Genomic DNA, 13,532 nt, shown 5'->3' on the forward strand with positions numbered 1-13,532 from the left:
CAAGGCAACTTCTAAGAATTATGATAAAAGGGCATAGTAAATATATAAAAAAATTTAAGATATTAAGTTCTTGTTAATTTCATCACGAATTTAAACAAAACAGATGAGTATTGTCTGTCGAAGGCACAAACTAAGGCCAAGCAATGATAGTGCATGAAAAGCTTATCAGGAAATTTCTCTCAGTACAGCCCCGAGTGTGGCTGTGTGTGTGTGTGAGTGTGTATAATGTGTGTGTGTGTGTGCATAAGCCCTGAGCATATTTATACGGTTTATGTTAATGCACACAGATATCTCTTATCACACGCGTCGCGGCTATTTTAGTATTTTATAATTTTATATTGTTTGAGAAAAAAAAAAACAACAAAGGAAAAGAAAACAGCAAGAAAGGAAAATGAGAAACAATAAATTTTGCGGTATTTAACAGAAGCAATGAATGATAAAAATTGCAATTTGTTGTTGGTTTTTGTGAAAAATCCCGTCGGGTTCGCCTCTCAAATATTAAAGATTAGAGCCAGGCGATAGCCCATTAAAGATAATCTCTCAACAACGACAGCGGACAACGCACACAGATCTTGACAGACAGAAGCGACAACAATAACAACAACAACGAGGAGAAGAGAAAAGTGTCAACAGTGTGCACATCATTCGGATAGACTGTGTCTCGATTTTCGTATTCAGTTAAGATCACGCGTAATTTGGGCACAACATGCCACTCGATCCGCAAATGGTGACGCGTGCGGTTCTCCTCCAGCAACACTTCGATCCCAGCCACTAAAACAAGCCAAGCCCAAACCCTAGCTAATTGCTCGTGAAAGATCCGAAAATTAAGAACTATTGTCGAGAGTGTGTGTGTACGTGTGTGTGTGTTCCTCTGCCGGAAGAGTCCGATGTGCTGCTGAAACATCCGTGAAATAGCAACCAGAGCAACCAATAAAAAAAACAACAAAATACAATGGTGCAGAGCGACGAGCGCATTGCGGAGCTGGCGGAGCCACAGTCGACGCAGGACGTCGAGGCGCCCTCGCCCCGTGTGTCCAGCATCGAGCAGGAGCAGCTGGAGCTGCTGGAGGAGGAGGAGGTGCGACACATAGATGCCGCTGCCAAATTGCTGGACAATGGCAACGCACATGGCGCTGAGACGGACAAAAGTGCACAGGCCCGCATAAAGGCCAAGTTAAAGAAGGAGAAATCCGAACAGGATCGCCTCATGACCGAGGAGATTAACAAGCTGCTCAACGAGATGCCGCTCGAGAAGAATGTCACCTGCGGATTTTGGATCTTACGCGGCGCATTCTTTCAGCGGTAGGTGCAAAATTCTATATCTATATCTATATATACATCTATATATATATCCATATCTATATATATATCCATATCTATATATATATCCATATCCATATCCATATCCATATCCATATCCATATCCATATCCATATCCATATCCATATCCATATCCATATCCATATCCATATCCATATCCATATCCATATCCATATCCATATCCATATCCATATCCATATCCGTATCCGTATCCGTATCCATATCCATATCCATATCCATATCCATATCCATATCCATATCCATATCCATATCCATATCCATATCCATATCCATATCCATATCCATATCCATATCCATATCCATATCCATATCCATATCCATATCCATATCCATATCCATATCCATATCCATATCCATATCCATATCCATATCCATATCCATATCCATATCCATATCCATATCCATATCCATATCCATATCCATATCCATATCCATATCCATATCCATATCCATATCCATATCCATATCCATATCCATATCCATATCCATATCCATATCCATATCCATATCCATATCCATATCCATATCCATATCCATATCCATATCCATATCCATATCCATATCTATATCTATATCTAATCTATATCTGTATCTGTATCTGTATCTGTATCTGTATCTATATCTGTATCTGTATCTGTATCTATATCTATATCTATATCTATATCTATATGTATATCTATCTAACTCCTAATTCCTCTCCTTCCTTCAGCTTTGCCAATCAAACTGCCTACGTTCTGCTCTATGGCATTGTGGGCTGCATCTTCTCCATGACCTATGCCTACTTCAATGGCACCATTACCACCATTGAGAAACGCTTTAAAATACCCTCGAAAAACACGGGCATCATATCTGTGGGCAATGACATTAGCCAGACTCTGGTCTCCGCCGTTTTGGCCTACTACGCCGGCAAGGGACATCGGCCGCGCTGGATAGGATTTGGTGAGTGGCGGGCGGAAACTTTTATGTAGCTTCTCTTATTTCGCTCCTCCTCTCCTCTTCCAACAGGTCTGCTAACTATTGTCGTGTTCTGTCTGATGACCACCTCGCCGCATTTCCTCTACGGGCCCGGCGAGGATGCCTTGGCTCTGACCAAGGAGTTCGGCGCCCTGCCCGACGAGAACGCCACCCTGGAGGCCATTGAGGAGCAGCGCGCGAAGACCCTATGCCGTCTCACCGGAGGCGGCGCCGAGTGCGAGGTGGGCGAGGGCAACTTTGCGCCCCAGGTGCTGCTCTTTGTCGCCCAGTTCATATCTGGCATCGGCGGCTCCCTATACTATACACTCGGCGTCTCCTATATGGATGACAATACAAAGAAATCCAAGACTCCAGCCCTGCTAAGTAAGTTTCACGTACGTCTCTTATGGCTTTACGACTCCCATAAAAACCCGGGGCGCCACGCTGCTTTTGCCAGATAAGCTAAGATACACCTACTCCTTAATTGCTGCAACTATCGCTTCCGTTTATAAACGCTCGATTAGACGAATGATTCAGCAAAGTTGATAAGCTTTCGAAACTATGAAAGATTCTCAGAAAACGAACACATTTTGATGCAGACAAAAAAAACAAATCTCAATTGGAATATTGTGAGAAAACATCCATCTAATGTCTTCCTATAAAGTCTCCGGATCTCTGAAGTATCTCAAGTCCATAATCTTTTAAATTTGTCTAGAATATTTAATCCCTTTAAATTTCACTATCTAACTATCCAAGGCTCTAAGAAAACCAACACATTTTGATGCAGGCAAAAAAATAATATTTCAATTGGAAGATTGGAAGAAAACACGACATCCATCTTATGTCTTCCTATAATATTTAAGGTCTGCGAATCTCTCAAGTATCAAAAGTCGATAACCCTTTAAATTTGTCTAGAATACTTAAATCCTTAAGATATCAAAACTATCTAAGGTTATAAGAAAACCAACGCATGCTGATGAAAGCAAAAAAAAACCATTTAAATTCGAAGGAATTCAGAAAAGTTACGGAAATTCACAGCATCTTATGTCATCCCGTAACATTTAAGGTCTGCGGATCTCTGAAGTATCTAAATTCCATAATCTTTGAAATTTGTCTAAAATAATTAGATCCTTTAGATGCCTTAATAAGCTTCTCAACTCTTTAGGCAAGCTGAAGCCCTTATTCCCGCAATCTGTGTAATTCCTTGCTTTTCGGATTCAGACAAAACGGACGCAAACCCCAATATACTCTGTTTGACTAACTGAACAGAGCATTATTATATATGTAAATAACACTCACCCGGTCTCTGCTTTAGGTCTGTCGTACTTTTTGCGAATGCTGGGCCCTGCGATTGGCTATGCTTTGGCCTCCTTTTGTCTGCGCTTGTACATTGCGCCGCAACTGCATCCGGTTATCAACAACAAGGATCCACGCTGGCTGGGCGCCTGGTGGCTGGGCTGGTTAGTCATGGGCGGTCTGTTATCTTGCTCGGGCATCTTTTTATCGATGTTTCCCAAAGAGCTGCCCCGTGCCGCCGCCAGACGCTTGGTGGAGGAAAAACGTCGTCGCGAACGTCTGTCGCTGAGGCAGAAGGAGAGCGCCGAGAAGGAGAAACTAACCGTGGAGCTGGAGCCGCAATCGACAGCCGAGCCGAAGGCCTCCTTTAAGGACATGCTGGTCACCTTCAGACGCCTGACCACAAACAAGACCTATATGTGCAACACGCTGTCGAATATCTTCTATCTGATAGGCTATACGCCCTTCTGGATATTCACGCCCAAATATATTGAGGTGCAGTACAAACAATCGGCGGCCACCTCCAGCATGGTCACGGGCACCGTGGCTCTGGCATTCTCTGCGATTGGAGTCCTGCTCTCCGGCTTTATCATCTCCAAATATAAGCCACGTGCTCGGTATATGGCCGCCTGGAATGTGATCTGTGCCGTTTTGGTTGTGGCCGGCGTGGTCACATACGCCTTTATTGGTTGTCCGGACAACGAGCGCTCGGTCATTGTCAATATTCACAATAGCGCCGTGAATGACACAGCCACGTGCAACTCGGCCTGCGCCTGCGACTATGTGCGCTACTCTCCGGTCTGCGGTGAGAATCATATGACCTATATATCCGCCTGCCACGCGGGCTGCAAAATGGAGCACGTGCGCTCCAATGGCAAAAAGGTAGGCCGCAGCTGGATGATTAATCTATGTATGGAAATAGCTTTAATCGCTTGCTCCTGATTCCTGTTTAGATCTTCTATGACTGCTCCTGTATACCAAGTGCGAGGAATAGCTCTTTCAAAAGGCTTACCGCACGCGATTTGGCCTTTGACAACAGCACCTGGGATCTAACTGGAAGAGCGCTGGAGAACTCAGCCTCTACATCGTATTTGGAGGTAACTTTTATATAGAACTTTTCCATTTAGTAACCAGTATTATCCAGCTATGCCCGGGCAAAGTCTTCTATTTCCGATCGTAGATTTTAAAAACCGAGTGTTGACAATTTCAGCTTCCTAGCACTTATGAATGGGGATATAAGCTCACTGTCAATCGGTGATTCAGTCAATCAATCAGTCCGTCAATCAGTAGAAAGATTTATATATATATAGATTTCGTAATTATAAATATTTATCCATTTTTTGACTCTGCGATATCACTGCATTGATTGTCAATCAGAAATCAGTTAATCAATCAATCAGTCACTCAGTAGGATCAGTATTATATATAGAGAGAGAGATTTTTAATCTTTTAAATCTCGTTCCTTACTTTCACTTTCAATCTGTGAATCAGTCAATCAATCAGTCCGTGCTCTTTCTCTCTGCGTTGATTGTCAATCAGTCAGTCAATCAATCAATCAGTCACTCAGTAGGGTGAGAATTATATAAAGAGAGAGATTTTTAATCTTTTAAATCTCGTTCCTTACTTTCACCTTCAATCGGTGAATCAGTCAATCAATCAGTCCGTGCTCTTTCTCTCTGCGTTGATTGTCAATCAGTGAATCAGTCAATCAATCAGAAGGATCAGAAAGACGTTTTTCATACTTATAATCCATTTCTTTACTCTCCCAGCAACTAGCCGCTGGTCAGGCCACGCCGGGTGCTTGTCCTGTCAACTGCTGGACACAATTTGTCGCCTTCCTGTCGGTCATGTGCTTCCTAAAGTTCATTGGCGCCGCGGGCAGAGCATCCAATTTTCTGGTCTCTGTGCGCTGTGTGCCGGAGAAGGACAAAACTGCTGCGATGGGATTTGGCATGATGTTGTGCTCGATGTTCGCCTTTATACCGGGACCCATATTCTTTGGCTGGATCTTCGATCGCATGTGCCTGGTGTGGGGCAAGACCTGCACCAACAAGGGCAACTGTTGGCTCTACGATCCCGAGTCCATGAGGTGAGTCCATATTCGATCTACCAATATCCAGTTAATAATTCGTTCGCTTTGATTTAGATACACGCTCAACTTTACGGCAGCTGTTTTTATATCCCTGGGCGCTATCTTTGATTTTGGAGTTTGGTATTACGTTAAGGATCTTAAGATATTCGATGAGGAAGTCAAAGAGGTCGAAATGCAAATTGTGCAGCACGAGGAGGAGATCAATGCTGAAAAGAATACCGAAATATAAGTGGCTAGAATAATGATAATAAATTTAAGCACAAGCTATTGTAAGTTATGATTGTGAGTGATTTATTGGCCTGTCGCTAAGATCGTATGTATATATATTTATATATATACGGTTTTTAACGATGCAGTCGGTTGGTATAATAAACTGAATTATGGGGCGGTTAAGATCGTGTGATAAATGCAACCGTCAAGGCTCTCAGTCTGCTATTAAAACACGTACAGTAAAATGACAACTGTACAGTGGTCACTCGTAAATGGGAACTATACAAAATTATATTTGTAAATTTATGCCTATATTTGAAAAACCTCCATTACAATAAGATCATATTATATACACATCTTCTTTGTTAGTTGCACGAAATAATTGTGATTTCAGAAATGAGAATTTGTGTTAATCCTATTCCGATTAGCGAGCGACCACTGTATATATGCAGTCTTAGGTTTTTATATATATCAAACGCATGTCTGTATTTGAACAATCTAAAATAAAGTACATAATTGCCAGTCGACAGTGCATAAAGCATATATAGCAGCAAGATACTACACAGAACTTATCTAAAGGAATTTAGAATTTACATGGGATTAGCTTGTAAATTGCAAGCATGCACATGATCATTATCTATATAGACGTACAGTCCGAGCTGCATCATTTGGGTATCATTTCAGTTAGAATTTCTAGTCTACAGTTTGACTAAAGCTTTTGCTAAAGTGCAGTTGGACTGAGTAATTTGACAATGGCAGATGAGGCGAGTGAAGCAACTGAGTTCCTAAAGACTCCCGAATCGAAAAAGGAAGAGAGCGAACAGCTCGCAGATATCCAATGCGGCTTATTCAAGGGTCCACGAATGCAAAGGTATTATATGAATATGCATTAATATAAAATAATATAATATAATACCCAATATTACAGCTGGGCAACTGAATATGTGTTCGCTGTGGTTTTCGGCATCGCGGGTTGTTTCGTAGCCATGGCATTTACATATTTCAATGGCACGATTACCACGCTCGAGAAACGCTATAGGATACCCTCGAAAACGACCAGCTTAATTATTGTGGGCACTGATATTAGCACGATTTTCACTTCCGGTTTGTTGGGCTACTATGCGAGTCGCGGACATCGGCCACGATATATTGCCTTAGGTAACGACTGAGTTTCGGCACGCCGAACATTAAATACTCTCTTAGAAATGTGACTTAGAGCGCGCAGATATGTGGATATATGTTATTGCTGGATGAGGTCAAGATATCTTAATGAACAGAAAGGTTTTGAACACATTCTTCCGATTTTATGGCATTTTGCTTATGTGTATGTAAGAAGCATCGTTCAACTAATAAATGCCTAGTTTGGTCACGATCTTGATCTTCGAGCGATCGTTCCCTTGTCAACTTAATGATATAGTAGTCCGATCCGGTCGATTCTTAAATAAGGATGTCCTATTAAGAAGGATCTATGCAAAGATCTATGAGGATTTAGTTCAAGATGAAATCCGAAATGTCTCGTTCTATGCGATACAATTTTCTTGACAAAATCCTAATACCCTCCACTTAATCTTCCACCAATCGTTGCCTTGGCAATTATATGATATAGTAGTCCGATCCGTTCGATTCTTGAATACCTTTTGCCTGCCCCAGAGAGAAGGGCCTGGATCAAGAATATATATACTTTATGTAGTCCGGAATATCTCGTTCTATGCGCTACGAATTGCTTGAGAAAATCCTAGGGTATCGAAACTTATAGATCCTAACTCACAGCCACACTTGCCCTTAGGTCTGGTCATCATGGCGGTATTTTGCGTGATGACAGCTTCTCCACACATTATCTATGGCGCTGGCGAGGATGCGCTGAAATTGACGCGTGAATATGTGCAAGTGGATCAGTTGAATGCGACGGATGACACGCTCTGCCAGGCCCAAAAAACCAGCTGTGGACAGGAGGCCTACCTTTGGGCGCCCATAGTTTTGCTATTTTCGGCACAGTTTATATCCGGCATTGGTTGTGCTCTGTTCTACACGCTGGGCATATCCTATATGGACGATAATTCAAGCAAAGCCAAGACGCCCGCAATGCTTAGTAAGTCTTGACCTCTTGACCTCAGTTAGCTACTGAATTGTGTTAATTTTCTCCCAACAGGCTGGTCCGTTTTCCTGCGCATGCTGGGCCCAACCTTTGGCCTATCCTTGGCCTCGGTTTGCCTGCGTTTCTATATAGATCCGCAGCTGGAGCCGCTCATTACCAATGAGGATACACGCTGGCTGGGCGCCTGGTGGCTTGGCTGGATCCCATTGACCATCATAATGCTCGTGTCTGCATTTTTCCTATACATTTTTCCCAAGGAGCTGCCCAGCGCCCAGGCTAGGCGATTAAAATCAGGCGGCCATGAGTCTGGCGGCAATTCCCTGACAGAGCTCTCCCTCAGCGACCTGCTGCTGGCCATCAAGCGGTTGGCCAATAATAAGGTCTACGTTTACAATAGCATTGCCGCGGTACTCTACGTTTTTGGCTATATGCCCTATTGGATGTTTACGCCCAAGTATATTGAAATCCAGTATCAACAGTCGGCCAGCACGGCAACCATGGCCACGGGCAGCGTTGCTTTGGGCTTCTCGGCAGCGGGCGTATTGCTCTCCGGCTATGTAATCTCCAAATATAGGCCCAGTGCACGGGCAATGGCCGCTTGGAATGGCATTGTTGATATATTTACAGTGCTGGGCCTGTTGAGCTATGTGCTCATCGGTTGCGATGACAGCGATAAGGCGACATCCATGTTCCCAAGCAGCGGCGGAGATGACAGCTGCACCGCCTCCTGTCACTGTGAATATGTACACTACGCTCCGATCTGCAGTCCACACAATGTCACCTACATCTCCGCCTGTCATGCCGGCTGCAGCAGCAGAGCCAAGGATGAGCTGAATCAATTCATATACACAGGCTGTAAGTGTATTGGCGCGTCGGATATAGCGAATGCTACTCAGGTAAGTCTTCTAGATATTACACTATAATTATTGGCATATTATCGAGGAGACAACTTATTTGACTTTCAAAGTAGAACCGACTAAGCAGGCCTTCAGCTAAGTCAAATTCGAACCGTCGACTTTCTTTTAACCTAAGGTTCGAACCACGTCTTCTAGATATTACAATATAATTATCAGCATATTATTTAAGACTTAGTTGGATTCTATCGAGGAGACAACTTATTTGACTTTCACAGTGGAACCGACTAAACAGGCCTTCAGCTAAGTCAAATTCGAACCGTCGACTTTCTTTTAACCTAAGGTTCTAACCACGTCTTCTAGATATTGCACTATAATTATCAGCATATTATATAGGAATTTGTTGGACACTATCGAGGCGACAACTTGTTTGACTTTTAGAGTGGAGCCGATTAAAAAGACCTTCAGCTAAGTAAAATTCGAACCATCGACTTTCTTTTAATCTTAGGTTCGAACCACGTCTTCTATCAGTACATTATATCGGACATAGTTGGACACTTTCAAGGCATCAACTTATTTAACTTTTAGAGTAGAACCGACTGAGACAATTTCGAACCATCAACTTTCCTTAAACTTAAGATTCGAACCAGCAACCTATTAATCGTATATATCCTTTCTAATAGCACCAATTTGCCCGACAAGGTGCTTGTCCGGCAGACTGTTACAACCAGTTTCTCATCTTCTTGGGCGTGATGTGTTTTCTTAAATTCGTGGGCTCCTCGGGCAGAACTTCCAACTTGTTGTTGGGTTTGCGTTGTGTCTCCTCGGTGGATAAGAGCCTTGCTTTGGGTCTGAGCAATATGATCGTCGCCATACTCGCCTTTATACCCAGTCCCATTGTATTTGCCTCGATTTTGGACTCCTATTGTCTAGTCTGGGGCAAAACATGCAGCAACACGGGCAACTGCTGGCTATATGATACCAAATCTTTGCGGTAAGTTTTCAGAACTTTCAATTTCGTACTTAAACTAAATAAATCTTTTAATTTTTCTGCAGCTATACGATGAATTTCATGGCGGCCTCGTGCATTTTTGCTAGCAGCTTTTGGAACATTGGTGTCTGGTATCATGCCAAGGATCTAAAGATATTCGAGGAAGAGGAGACAAGCCACAAGGAACCAGAACAATTTGAATTAAACCAGAAAGTTAGCGAGATAAAAAAGAACTCATTATAATCGAAATGAGCCAAGCGCCATAAATATTATTTAAATACACACGGTTGTTTACTTTATGATTTTTAAGTTTGGGTTTATCACCTTTTGCAAAGATAAACATAGCGAAAGATATTATAAATTTTGCAACTCTGAATGAGTACATAAAATACCTTAATGTTTGTTTTGCTTGGCACGCGAGTTTTCTTTTAGATATAAGCGTGTGTTCTGGCTGACTGACTGTTTCGAGATCAACGCACGGCCTAAGCGCTAGGAAGGTCAACGTTTAAAAGAAGCTACCTTTTTGATCAAAATTCGATCAGCTTGCTTTGTAAACGTGACGTTGTTAACCAGCGAGAGGTCGCCGGTTCAAACTCAGCAAACTAATTGTCAAGAAAAACGATGTTATAACAACAATCATAACTTTTCTACTTTGCGTTTTAGCTCCAGAATTTAAAACTATGTTATACACATTATTATCTCATCAATATTGCTGTCTTGTCTAGCGAGAGGTCGCCGGCTCAAACCCATATAACAAAAATCATAACTACTATGCGTTCTTTACGTTTTAGCTTCAATTTGCTGTCAATATTGCTGTCTCATCTTCGCGGAAATTAAAATCTTGAAATCTCAAGCGATATATATAAAATCGCACACAATGATATAAAGATTTAAGCATCATTTGTGTTATAAGATAAGATTAAGTATACCCGAAGTTTTATAATGGTTAAAGCAATAATTGTCGCCAGGGGTTTATTGAAGCATTCGCCAGCTGCTGCCCAGATATACTTGCCCAGAAATAGTTTGCGGTTAGTCTAGTTTACAATTTTGATGGAATCGGTTCAAAATGAGCCTCGACAAGAAACAAGAACAAGCGGAGGGTCTGCCGTTCCTAGGCGATGCTGCTAACAATGGGAAACCGCCTAAGGAGAAACCGCACAAGGATATCAGATGCGGATTTTGGATATTTAAAGGATCAAAGCTGCAGCGGTATGGCGGGGAATACGAAATGCTATCAGTTGAATATATAAATATATAACCTTTGCAGGATGGCTACCGAAAAGTTTTTCGTTGTAATTTATGGCATCGGCGGCTGCCTTTTATCTATGTCTCTGGCTTACTTTAATGGCACTATCACGACCTTGGAGAAGCGCTATAAAATACCAACAAAAATGTCTGGCATGATTATAGTTGGAAATGATCTGAGCATGATGATAACCTCCGTCCTGGCGGGCTACTATATACACAAAGGACATCGCGCGCGCTGGATTGGCTTTGGTAAATCAATTCAATCGATCCGAGTTGGTTCATTTGTCCATTTTAATGAATTGGATTTTCAGGTTTTTTTACGATCTTTATATTCTGTGTGCTCACATGCTCCTTGCACTTCATGTACGGCGCTGGCGAGGATGCCCTGAAGCTCACCCGAGAATATGGTGACTTTAAGAACATCAGCGAATATCTGAAAAGTTCACACAAGGAGCAAAAACTGTGCATGTCCGAGGAATCGGGCTGTGTACAACAGGATGGCACCTGGGTGCCGCCATTTGTATTGTTCGTGGGACAATTTATAGCTGGCATTGGAATATCCCTGTTCTGGACAGTGGGCATTGCCTATATGGATGATAACACCTCAAAGGCCAAGACACCGGCATTGCTGAGTAAGCATGACAAGAAATTGCGTGTAGACTGAATATCTTTAAGTTTAAGTACGGGAAACATGTCTGACTTTCGTAGAGGAATAGGTGCAGACCTTCAGACAAGCTTAATCCTTGAACCTTTTTTCTTCCACCAGGCATATCCGCTTTCCTGCGCATGCTGGGACCGGCCATTGGATATTCACTAGCTGCTGTCTGCCTGCGTTGGTATATAGAACCGAATTTGGAACCCCTGATCAAGCCTGGAGATCCCAGATGGTTGGGCGCCTGGTGGCTCGGCTGGCTCATACTGGCTGTCGTTACCTTTATCATCTCCTTCTTTATGTTCATGTTTCCCAAGGAGCTGCCCAGCGCGAATGCGAGACGTTTAGAATTGGAATCGACTGGCATGCAAGACCCAAAGGAGCACAAGGACCTCTCCATAAGCGACATGTTGCGTTCCATAAAACGTTTGGCAGCCAACAAAGTCTACTTATACAACACATTCGCCACCAGTTTCTACCTCTTCGGCTACTTGGCCTACTGGATATTCACACCAAAGTACATTGAGACCCAGTATAGACAGTCGGCATCCATGGCCACCATGGCTACAGGTACCTTGGCACTTGGCTTCTCAGCTGTGGGCGTACTCCTCTCGGGCTACGTTGTGTCCAAGTATAAGCCCAGTGCAAGGGCCATGGCTGCTTGGAATGCGACTGTGGACTTCTTAACTGTGGCTGGCATTTTGCTCTACGTGGTCATTGGCTGCGAGGGCAGCGATCAATTGAGCTCCATGGCGATCAGTGACAGCTGCAGTACATCCTGTCACTGCGAATACGTACACTACGCTCCGATCTGCAGTCCGGAGAATGTGACTTATATATCCGCCTGTCATGCCGGCTGCACGGGCAGCAGCAAGACTCCGCTGGGACGCACCATGTTTACAGGCTGTAATTGTATAAATCCAACGAATACAACAGGTGGTTCCGAGGTAAGCAACAGATGTGAAAGGAATTTACTTTTGCAACTCATTTTATTTATACTTTGCAGTTGCAGTATGCTTTGGATGGCGCCTGTCCTGTGGATTGCACTAAGCAGTTCATCATCTTTCTGGTGGTCATGTGTTTCCTGAAGCTCGTCGGCGCGACCAGCAAATCCACCAATCTTCTTATATCACTGCGCTGCATAGAGCCGGAGGACAAAAGCTTTGCTCTTGGTTTGGGCGGTCTGATTGGTGCCCTGACAGCCTTTATACCCGGTCCGATTTTCTTTGGCTGGCTTTTGGACAAATACTGTTTGGTGTGGGGCAAGACCTGCAGCAACAAGGGCAACTGTTGGCTCTATGACACGCATTCCTTAAGGTAAAGTCCTTAAAGAATATGCAAGTATTCCAATTAACCTAATATTGAACTTCATTTCAGGTATGCATTCAACCTAACTTCGGGCTTTTTCATATTATTGGGCGGCCTCTTAAATATTGGCGTGTGGTATCATGCCAAAGACCTTCTGATATTCGATGAAGAGAAAGAGGAACCCGATAAATCAGATGGTAAGGCAGACAGTTTCAACCTGACGACCAAATTCCAAGTAGTTAAAGTATCCAAAGAAACTGAAGAGCTTTAACATAAATGTGTTCTTTGAATTTTGAACACGAATTGACTCTATGAGACTTATTAAACAACAATTTAAGAAGAAGAAAGAACCGATTTCTTTTAAAAAACCAAACAAGGGGAAAAAAGATTAACAAACATCTAACAAAATATTTAAATAAAATGCCAAATAAATGTAATTTTCAAAATATTCTGTCTCTTTGGGAATCCGAAGCGTAAACTAAACGGAAATT

At 42.7% G+C, this 13,532-nt stretch overlaps 3 protein-coding genes across 3 annotated transcripts; all 3 read left to right on the forward strand.

Annotated features, from left to right (window-relative positions):
• The first annotated feature begins 659 nt into the window (after nucleotides 1-659).
• Nucleotides 660-6,415, forward strand: Oatp58Dc (Organic anion transporting polypeptide 58Dc). Its single transcript, XM_064692227.1, has 7 exons — nucleotides 660-1,302; nucleotides 2,051-2,280; nucleotides 2,347-2,679; nucleotides 3,611-4,473; nucleotides 4,545-4,688; nucleotides 5,361-5,680; nucleotides 5,738-6,415. Exons 1-7 carry the CDS (start codon nucleotides 953-955, stop codon nucleotides 5,910-5,912), a joined length of 2,415 nt encoding a protein of 804 aa, XP_064548297.1. The 5' UTR covers nucleotides 660-952; the 3' UTR covers nucleotides 5,913-6,415.
• A 193-nt stretch (nucleotides 6,416-6,608) lies between these two features.
• Oatp58Db (Organic anion transporting polypeptide 58Db) lies at nucleotides 6,609-10,142 on the forward strand. The gene is made up of 6 exons (XM_064692203.1): nucleotides 6,609-6,764; nucleotides 6,822-7,051; nucleotides 7,680-7,982; nucleotides 8,043-8,884; nucleotides 9,526-9,836; nucleotides 9,899-10,142. Exons 1-6 carry the CDS (start codon nucleotides 6,646-6,648, stop codon nucleotides 10,074-10,076), a joined length of 1,983 nt encoding a protein of 660 aa, XP_064548273.1. The 5' UTR covers nucleotides 6,609-6,645; the 3' UTR covers nucleotides 10,077-10,142.
• Nucleotides 10,143-10,861: 719 nt separating this feature from the next.
• Nucleotides 10,862-13,454, forward strand: LOC135435255 (solute carrier organic anion transporter family member 74D-like). Its single transcript, XM_064692228.1, has 6 exons — nucleotides 10,862-11,042; nucleotides 11,101-11,330; nucleotides 11,393-11,713; nucleotides 11,848-12,680; nucleotides 12,740-13,050; nucleotides 13,111-13,454. Exons 1-6 carry the CDS (start codon nucleotides 10,900-10,902, stop codon nucleotides 13,310-13,312), a joined length of 2,040 nt encoding a protein of 679 aa, XP_064548298.1. The 5' UTR covers nucleotides 10,862-10,899; the 3' UTR covers nucleotides 13,313-13,454.
• The last annotated feature ends 78 nt before the right edge of the window (nucleotides 13,455-13,532 follow it).

Source organism: Drosophila montana, unplaced genomic scaffold, assembly GCF_035044405.1.
Source record: "Drosophila montana isolate Dmon_TW-CO22-7 unplaced genomic scaffold, ASM3504440v1 contig_3529_1, whole genome shotgun sequence".
In the NCBI taxonomy this organism is placed as follows: domain Eukaryota; kingdom Metazoa; phylum Arthropoda; class Insecta; order Diptera; family Drosophilidae; genus Drosophila; species Drosophila montana.